Genomic DNA, 10,376 nt, shown 5'->3' with positions numbered 1-10,376 from the left:
ACTTGAGTAAACTATACTAAAAACAAAAGCTAAAACTAAAACTAGAAACATAAATACTTGTTCTAAGTATTTGTATATTCAACTAAATAGGGGTATGTGTTTGTTGACAGATATAAGTAATAGAGATAAAGATATTTTTAGTAATAATTCTTAAAACATAAAGTGTCGTTTTGCCTTCTTTGATATCTCGTATATCACATTATTCCACTTTCTCGTATGATTTTGCCGCATCAAATTTGGTTGAAGAATTTTGTATGTTTCAGGAATGGTATGGTTGAATTAACTATTGCCATAGGGTCCGATAGAATTTCCTTGAGTGTGTTTGGTATCTTATATGTTGCTCTTTGGAATGTGAAGTGTGTGCATTCCGTTAGCATGTGCTTTATTGTCATGGGGCTATTACATGTTATACATATTGGTGGGTTTTCCCTGCAAAATAAATGTTTCTTGGAAAAGCGACAGTGTCCTATCCTCACCCTCGTCAGGACCACACTTTCCCTTCGATCTAACTGTTGAGGTTGGTACCATTTGTCCACGGTAGGTTTGATTTCTCTTAGCTGTGAATTTGATTGGTGCCACATGTTTTGCCAGATATCTTTGCAATATTGGGTTATCCGAACCTTGATATCCTCAATACTGAGTTCGCGGTCGGTTTCTTCGTTCAGGACTGCGAGTTTAGCTGCGCTATCAGCCATTTCATTTCCGTGAATGCCAATGTGTGCTGGTGTCCAAACAATAACAACCTCCTTACCCACCTCTCTTATGTTGTGGATTACTGTGTTTATGTTGTGTATTAGACTGTTTGTCGAGAAACGATCCTTAATGCTCATGATTGAGCTCAGAGAGTCTGTGCATATAATAGCGACAGACTGAGGGGAAGTTGAGAGGAAATACTGTAAGCTTCTCCAGATAGCATGGAGCTCTGTAGTGTATATCGTTGATGTTCCTGGTTTCGACCAAGAGTGAATTTCTCCATTTATGCAAAACGCGTAGCCCACTCCCGCATTGGTTTTGGATCCATCTGTATATATGCAGACTTTGTCTTCGTAGCTATTTACAATGTCCTGAAAGACTGCGTTAAAGGTGAGACTACTTGTTTTTTCTTTATCAAACTCTTTTAATTCGATATGATATTTTAGCTCACTTATTATCCATGGTGGAGTTTGGTAGATGTTAATGGGAGTGACATTTTTGGTGTTTATGTTCATTTGCTTGAGCATTGTTATTGCACGCGACGCAGAAGATTTACTTTTTCCACAGTCTTGCCCGTAGCTGCTTTCGGAGAAGATATAATAGTTTAAATGTGATCGTTTCGCCTGAATTTGTGTTACGTACTTTAAGAGGATTTTCTTTCGTCTAATGTTTAGTGGTTCTATTCCTGATTCGCAATATAGGCTTTGTACAGGACTAGTTCTGAATGCCCCTATAGCATACCTGATACCCATGTGATGGATTACATTCAATTTCTGGAGGTTAGATTTGGAGCTACCAGAGTAGGCTGCTGCTCCGTAGTCAATTCGTGAGAGAATTAGGGATTTATAAATTTTCAGTAGGGCTTCGCGGTCTGCTCCCCAGTTCAGACTAGACAGACATTTTATTAGGTTTAATTTCGTTTTACATTTGTCTACAAGTGTGTTAATGTGGTAATGAAAGTTTAATTTACTATCAAAATAAACTCCTAGGTATTTAACTACTTTTACAAACTCTATTGTGCTTTCCCCTATTTTTAGGTCTCCTGGGCTGTGGTTACGTTTTCTACAGAAATGGATGCATTTTGATTTTGTGGTAGAGAACTTAAAGCCTCTGGCCTGTGCAAAAGTTAAAATTTTATCAATAGCTGCTTGTAATTGTTTGTTCATAGTATTAATGTTGTCTCCAGAATAGAATATTAGCAGGTCATCAACATAGATGCATTTTCCTATGGGTTCTTCTATTTGGTTTATAATATCGTTTACTGCTATTGCGAAAAGTGTTACAGATAGCGTGGATCCTTGTGGTATTCCGTTTTCTTGCTGTCTGATTGTGGAGGTACTGCCATTCACACGGACTCTGAACTGTCTTTTCTTTAGAAAACTTTTGATAAAAAGCGGTAAATTTCCCCTTATATTCCACTTGTGGAGTGTTTGGAGGATGCCATATCTCCAGGTTGTGTCATATGCACTTTCAAGGTCCAGTAAGACTGCTGTGGTATGTAATTTACATTCAAAGTTGGTGATTACTATATTTTCCAGATGTGTTAAACAGTCCGCAGTGGAGTGATGTTTCCGAAAACCACATTGGTATTTTGAAAGTAATTTTAGGTGTTCTAGAGTCCATACCAGGCGATAGTTCACCATTTTCTCGAGGATTTTGCTCAGGCAGCATGTTAACGAAATTGGACGGTAGTTGCTTGGTTGGGTTCGGTCTTTACCTGCTTTTAAAATGGGTATTATACTTGCTTCACACCACTGTTCGGGATATGAACCGGTCTCCCAGATTAAGTTATATACATCTAACAATGCGCGTTTGCCGGTTTCGGGTAGTCTTTTGACCATTTCGTACGGTATATTGTCAGGTCCAGGGGAAGAGTTACGGGACGATTGGATTGCACGTTCCATTTCAGATAGTGAGAATGGGCAATTGTAGTTTTTAATTTCCAACGTGTTAAAGTCCAGTGGGCTTTCCAGTTCAGATTTTGTCTGTTGAAAGATTTCTGGGAAGTTGCTGTCGCTTGAAACGTTTTTAAAGTGGTCTGCCATAATCTCTGCTATTTCTTTACATTCTGTGGTGAGGTTATCGTTGATCTTAATTGCAGGGATATGGTTGCAGTGTGGTCTACCATTAATATTTCTGATTTTCCTCCATACCTCTACACTAGATGTAAAGTCGGTGATTGAGTTGACATATTGGCGCCAACATTCCCGTTTCGATTGTAATATTTCCCTTCTTGCAATAGCCCGTAATTTTTTAAATGTTATAAAGTTTTCCGCAGTTGGATATTTTTTGAAACGATTAAATGCTGCCTTTTTTTCTTTTATCGCTTTTCTAACTGTGTCATTCCACCAAGGAACAGTGTGTTTTACTCGAGGTTTGCATACTGGGATGTTATGCTTTGCTGCTTCGAGTATTGCGGACGATATTTGTTCTACATCAACTTCTACGTTTCCAGAGAGTTGCAGTAACGAGATGTCTCTTTGAAACCCTTCCCAGTTTGCCTTTTGGAGGCACCACTTGGTAGGATTTGTATGGGTGATTCGTGGCGTGTTGTCGGATATAAGAATCGGGAAATGGTCACTTCCATAGAGGTGTTCAGCAGGATTCCATTGCAATCTGTGTGAGAGAGAGGGGCTACATATGGACAAGTCAATGGCGGAAAATGTTCTGTGTCCAGAACTAAGATGGGTGTGTTCACCAGAGTTTAGTATGGATAGATTATATATGTCCAGGGCTTCCTCTACCAGTTTTCCACGCTCGTTAGTAAAATTAGATCCCCACATCGTATTCCAAGCGTTAAAATCACCTGTTAATATGAGGGGCTTTGGTAGTTCCGAAATCAGTTTAAGGAGGTCATTTAGGCTCCAATTAGAATTAGGGGGCAGATATAAAGAGCATATAGTGAGTTTCAGCGGGGCCAATATTTTAATGGCTACGGCTTGTAACGTAGATTGCAGTTTTATTTCTTCAGCTAAGAAGGAACGGTGTAATAGGATAGCCGTGCCTCCTTTAGCATAGCTGCTTATCATATCATCTTTTCGGTAGATGCTATATCCCCGGAATGTGAATTCATCGTGGGGTTTAAGGTGTGTTTCTTGTAATGATATGCAGTAAGGTTGAAAGGTGTTGGTCAGGAGTTTTAATTCAGGAAAGTGCTTTGTTACTCCGTTACAATTCCACTGCAGGATATTATAGGTTTTTTGGCTCATGTTGGTTCCTATAAGGTTTACCCACATCATCGAAGTACTCCGTCATCCAGTCTTTACTGGAGGAAATGTTTCGGCGCTTGTCCCGGTTTCTGCTGATGATTTCTTCTTCGGATTCGGAAGAATTAACTGATGTATGAATTGTGTCACTCGGTTTAAGTTCTTTTTTTCTTGTTGATTCCGATGTGTTTCTATTAGTGTTCACGTACAAGTCTGTGGGTTCGGGGTTTGGTTCTTTCATTTTATATTGTGTTTTAGATCGTTTATCAACTTGTGCGGTGTGTAAATGCAGGAGATTTTCGTTCAGTTGGCAACCGCTTCCAGGTGTATCCTCGAAGGGGAGTGATGATGCTTGCGGTTTTTGATTGGTTGCAGGAGTTTCAGATGTTTTCTTTTTAGTTACGGAAGATTCAGTGGTTGGTTTGGATGTAGTGTTAATGTGGGGCAGTGTTTCAGATGTGCGGGGGGTTACAGTTGTTTTATTTTCGCTTCCAAAAGTTGTTTGTATGTTTTTCATGACTAGTTCTACGTGTGCATCGAAGGCTTTTATTAATTTTGGTATAAGAGAAGAAACTAGTGAGTCTATATTGCTAGGTGTATCCTGTGATTTAACTGCATTTGCAAAGCTTTTTTGGGAAAATGCAGATCTTGGGCGGACAGTGCGTTTTGCCTCAGCATATGTGATATTATTCTCGAGCCTTAACTTTTGTATTGCAAACTCATCCTGGTAGACTGGACAGTTTTTGGAGGAGGAAATGTGGTTACCTGTGCAGTTTACACAGTTAAAAGGAAATACGCACTGTTGTCCCTCGTGAGGGGGCTTACCACATACACAAATTTGTTCCCCTTTGCAAGAAGAAGCAAAATGACCGAACCTTTGACATCGGAAGCATCTGCTTGGGGCGGGAACATAACGCCGTACACGTAGGCTATACATCGCAACTTTTATAGATTCAGGTAGCGAAGGAGAGTCGAAAGTAAGAATAAGAGATGCTGTATTCAATATTTCACCATTTCGTTTTATAGTTATGCGTTTTACATCAATGACTCCTTCTTCTTTAAGATTTTCTAGTATTTCATCAGTTGTACAGTTCATCAAGTCTCTACAGGTAACGACACCTTTACAATAATTTAAAGTCCGATGTGGACCAACTGTAACAGCAAGGTTACCAAAATTACTAATCCTCAGGAGTTTATGAGATTGTGCTTCGTTTTCAACTTCAACGAGTAATCCATCCCTCACCTTTTTTACATTCTTAGCATTTCCAACTAATTTTTTTATCTCCTTCATGATTACAAAGGGGCTCATCGTTGCGAAATCACCATCTCCCGCGGTGATTACTAGGAATCGGTGGAAAACGTTTCTATTTGCAGCCTTTGGGAGCTGTACTTTCTCGTAATCAATCTTCATCCTTTTACTTCCTGTAGCTATACCACCAAGAGAGTTCGACGACCTTGCCAAAGCATTTTGTGTATCCTCTATTCTAAACAATGGTTGAGAGTTTCCTTTTCGATAGTTTTTTTTTGAGTAGTTAGTATTCATATTAATCCCACGAGAATGCTCGGATAGTATGTCCATCGCTGGAGAGCCGGCTTGCAGCGATAAGGCTAAAATTCAACCAGAGGGCGCCAGTTATCTGGAGGTCACCGTTCACGACCCACTTCGTAGGGCCACACATCCTCTGAGCACGGTTCTTCACACTACAGGATTACGGACTCGGGGCCCCGGGGTCGTCAGACCCGTACCTACCCGAAGGTAGGCCCCCTGGGGGGGAAAATGATCGAAAACCACCGAATTGTAGCCGAAATCACGATTTCGACTAGAATATCGCAGAATCTGCGATTCTCTACGCGAAATGCTTAATTTGCATGAAAACGAACGAAAATGATCGAAAACCACCGAATTGTAGCAGAAAACACGATTTCGACTAGAATATCGCAGAATCAGCGATTCTCTACGCGAAACGCTTAATTTTCACGAAAACGAACGAAAATGATCGAAAACCACCGAATTGTAGCAGAAATCACGATTTCGACTAGTTTATCGCAGAATCAGCGATTCTCTACGCGAAACGCTTAATTTGCATGAAAACGAACGAAAATGATCGAAAACCACCGAATTGTAGCAGAAATCACGATTTCGACTAGAATATCGCAGAATCAGCGATTCTCTACGCGAAACGCTTAATTTGCATCAAAACGAACGAAAATGATCGAAAACCACCGAATTGTAGCAGAAATCACGATTTCGACTAGAATATCGCAGAATCAGCGATTCTCTACGCGAAACGCTTAATTTGCATGAAAACGAAAGAAAATGATCGAAAACCACCAAATTGTAGCAGAAAACACGATTTCGACTAGAATATCGCAGAATCAGCGATTCTCTACGCGAAACGCTTAATTTTCATGAAAACGAACGAAAATGATCGAAAACCACCGAATTGTAGCAGAAATCACGATTTCGACTAGAATATCGTAGAATCAGCGATTCTCTACGCGAAATGCTTAAGTTGCATGAAAACGAAAGAAAATGATCGAAAATCACCGAATTGAAGCAGAAAACACGATTTCGACTAGAATATCGCAGAATCAGCGATTCTCTACGCGAAATGCTTAATTTGCATGAAAACGAAAGAAAATGATCGAAAACCACCGAATTGTAGCAGAAAACACGATTTTGACTGGAATATCGCAGAATCAGCGATTCTCTACGCGAAACGCTTAATTTTCATGAAAACGAACGAAAATGATCGAAAACCACCGAATTGTAGCAGAAATCACGATTTCGACTAGAATATCGCAGAATCAGCGATTCTCTACGCGAAATGCTTAATTTGCATGAAAACGAACGAAAATGATCGATAACCACCGAATTGTAGCAGAAAACACGATTTCGACTAGAATATCGCAGAATCAGGGATTCTCTACGCGAAACGCTTAATTTGCATGAAAACGAAAGAAAATGATCGAAAACCACCGAATTGTAGCAGAAATCACGATTTCGACTAGTTTATCGCAGAATCAGGGATTCTCTACGTGAAACGCTTAATTTTCATGAAAACGAACGAAAATGATCGAAAACCACCGAATTGTAGCAGAAATCACGATTTCGACTAGAATATCGCAGAATCAGCGATTCTCTACGCGAAACGCTTAATTTGCATGAAAACGAAAGAAAATGATCGAAAACCACCAAATTGTAGCAGAAAACACGATTTCGACTAGAATATCGCAGAATCAGCGATTCTCTACGCGAAACGCTTAATTTTCATGAAAACGAACGAAAATGATCGAAAACCACCGAATTGTAGCAGAAATCACGATTTCGACTAGAATATCGTAGAATCAGCGATTCTCTACGCGAAATGCTTAAGTTGCATGAAAACGAAAGAAAATGATCGAAAATCACCGAATTGAAGCAGAAAACACGATTTCGACTAGTTTATCGTAGAATCAGCGATTCTCTACGTGAAACGCTTAATTTTCATGAAAACGAACGAAAATGATCGAAAACCACCGAATTGTAGCAGAAATCACGATTTCGACTAGAATATCGCAGAATCAGCGATTCTCTACGCGAAATGCTTAATTTGCATGAAAACGAACGAAAATGATCGAAAACCACCGAATTGTAGCAGAAAACACGATTTCGACTAGAATATCGCAGAATCAGCGATTCTCTACGCGAAACGCTTAATTTGCATGAAAACGAACGAAAATGATCGAAAATCACCGAATTGTAGCAGAAATCACGATTTCGACTAGTTTATCGCAGAATCAGGGATTCTCTACGTGAAACGCTTAATTTTCATGAAAACGAACGAAAATGATCGAAAACCACCGAATTGTAGCAGAAATCACGATTTCGACTAGAATATCGCAGAATCAGCGATTCTCTACGCGAAATGCTTAATTTGCATGAAAACGAAAGAAAATGATCGAAAACCACCAAATTGTAGCAGAAAACACGATTTCGACTAGAATATCGCAGAATCAGCGATTCTCTACGCGAAACGCTTAATTTTCATGAAAACGAACGAAAATGATCGAAAACCACCGAATTGTAGCAGAAATCACGATTTCGACTAGAATATCGCAGAATCAATGATTCTCTACGCGAAACGCTTAATTTTCATGAAAACGAACGAAAATGATCGAAAACCACCGAATTGTAGCCGAAATCACGATTTCGACTAGAATATCGCAGAATCAGCGATTCTCTACGCGAAACGCTTAATTTGCATGAAAACGAAAGAAAATGATCGAAAACCACCCAATTGTAGCAGAAAACACGATTTCGACTAGAATATCGCAGAATCAGCGATTCTCTACGCGAAACGCTTAATTTTCATGAAAACGAACGAAAATGATCGAAAACCACCGAATTGTAGCAGAAATCACGATTTCGACTAGAATATCGCAGAATCAGCGATTCTCTACGCGAAATGCTTAATTTGCATGTGTCACGTCCCGGGGGAGGGATTGTTCAAAGGGATGCCGAGTCTTCCCCGCCCTCGTGTTCCCGGGTCAACTGACTAATTAAATTAACGACCTTCGATCCACGCAGCTCGTACGTCTGCGTCTGATCAGGGCCCGCTACCGACGCTTGCACGCGGTCGTACAAGTGTACGCGAACTACGGCGCTTCAGGGGACTTAAAGCTAGGGGCTATTCTTACATTTAGTAGTAGTGGAGTAGTATGTGCTGCCGGAGGCGGGCGTATTTCTCGTAGCGAGGGTCCTCCACGCAGATGTCCTCTAGGCACGGCAGTGCAGGGACGTACTGTACTGGATACAGCGTCCACAAGGGCTCGATAGGTGCCCGGCGAGGAGAGCTGGCCGCTCTCTGTATCCGTTCCTGTGTACTGACGTGGCGGTACGGCACGGACGGGAGGTCGTCTATCGTGACCAACGTGTGTGTGTAGCGGCTCTCCGCAGGTTGCCGGACTGGAGCTGCGTCCTGGGTTGTTATCGGTTCGATGTATACGCGGGCACTGTCCGCGTGGTTGACAGGCCTATTCGACACGGAAGGTACGTCGCGTGCCGGAATCTTCTCGGTGGTCCCGAGAGGTGCGTAATGCGGGCGAGCAACCAGATATATAGAACGGGCGATTTTTGCCAACTGGAATTTACGACCAGCGCGACGGGTGCGACCCATGTGAGGAGGTGAGGGGAAGGATGTCCCTACACGGTGGATGTCCCTGATAATTTAACGACGGTTCCTTATTTCGGGAATCTCAAGAGAGTGATTCGGTCCAGAACACTCCACTCGGAGGTGACGGTGCGGATCCAGTCCTCAGCGACGTCGGTTCCGAGGTTGCACGGTGTCCGCGGTCCGACGTAAAGTCGGTCCACTCGCACTGCTTCCTTCCCGAAATCAAACTCTTTCGAATACTCCTACTATCGGTGCGGATCCAGTCCTCAGCGGCGATAGCGTATGGAGCACCGAACTAAGTATACTGATAAAGATTATACTTCTACTACCGGTGCGGATCCAGTCCTCAGCGGCGGTAGCGTACGAAGTATAATGTCTAAGGGGTCGCGTCGTATCCCTACTATCGGTGCGGATCCAGTCCTCAGCGACGATAGCGTACGGGATACCGAAATTATTAGCACTGATACGGAACTAGGGAGTTTGCGTCGAATGTTGAACTAGGTTATACACTTGTAACACAACAACTAACTTCAATATGATTTATTTAGAATAATTGTATTTTATGAAATGGACTTAGAATATTTTGCACAAGATGGGACTTAGAAATAATCGCAGGAAATAGTAACACTTGGAAGTAGTAATCGCAGGAAATAGTAACACTTGGAATTAAAGTCGCAGGAAATAGTATCGCGGGTTCAACCTTAGTCGGTTGCTGGTCGGGACCAGACTGAGAATTCGTTGGATATAGAAACGCGGGTACGACCTGACTCGGTCGCTAGCCGAAGCTAGACTGGAAATCGTTGGATATAGAAACGCGGGTACGACCTGACTCGGTCGCTAGCCGAAGCTAGACTGGAAATCGTTGGATATAGAAACGCGGGTACGACCTGACTCGGTCGCTAGCCGAAGCTAGACTGGAAATCGTTGGATATAGAAACGCGGGTACGACCTGACTCGGTCGCTAGCCGAAGCTAGACTGAACTTCTTGGTCTGAAGGGCCTCTACTTATAGCAGGCTTGTTGGCGGAATTTCGCTGACTCGGTAATCTCGAGCACGTACGGTCGCTCGGATTTCGCTGACGGTCTTTGACCGATTTGCCCTCTGCGGTGCTGACTCGGCAGCTGACGCAGCTTTGCAGGGCCGCACGACTGATTTCTTAATTATTACCAGGGCCGCATGCCCGATTTTATTTATTTTAATGGGACTTAGAATATTTCTCGACTGTTTCGATTTCGCGAGATATTTTCTATGTTCCCGTGAAATGGGAACTTAGAAAATATTTATTGATTATTTTTCGGCGGATTTTCGTCTAAATTCGGAT

At 41.9% G+C, this 10,376-nt stretch overlaps 1 protein-coding gene across 1 annotated transcript; it reads right to left on the bottom strand.

Moving 5' to 3' along the window:
- Window positions 1–476: 476 nt before the first annotated feature.
- LOC143364494 (uncharacterized) lies at window positions 477–5,310 on the bottom strand (the record flags this gene model as incomplete). The annotated part of the gene is made up of 3 exons (XM_076804813.1): window positions 5,070–5,310; window positions 3,924–4,112; window positions 477–2,761 (listed from the first exon to the last, which is right to left on the bottom strand). Coding segments are annotated over exons 1-3 (2,715 nt in total), but the record flags the coding sequence as incomplete, so codon positions are not given.
- Window positions 5,311–10,376: the final 5,066 nt, after the last annotated feature.

This window comes from Halictus rubicundus, unplaced genomic scaffold (assembly GCF_050948215.1).
Source record: "Halictus rubicundus isolate RS-2024b unplaced genomic scaffold, iyHalRubi1_principal scaffold0601, whole genome shotgun sequence".
Lineage (NCBI taxonomy): Eukaryota > Metazoa > Arthropoda > Insecta > Hymenoptera > Halictidae > Halictus > Halictus rubicundus.
Note: the sequence above shows the minus strand (reverse complement) of the source record. Positions and strands in the feature narration are given on the sequence as shown.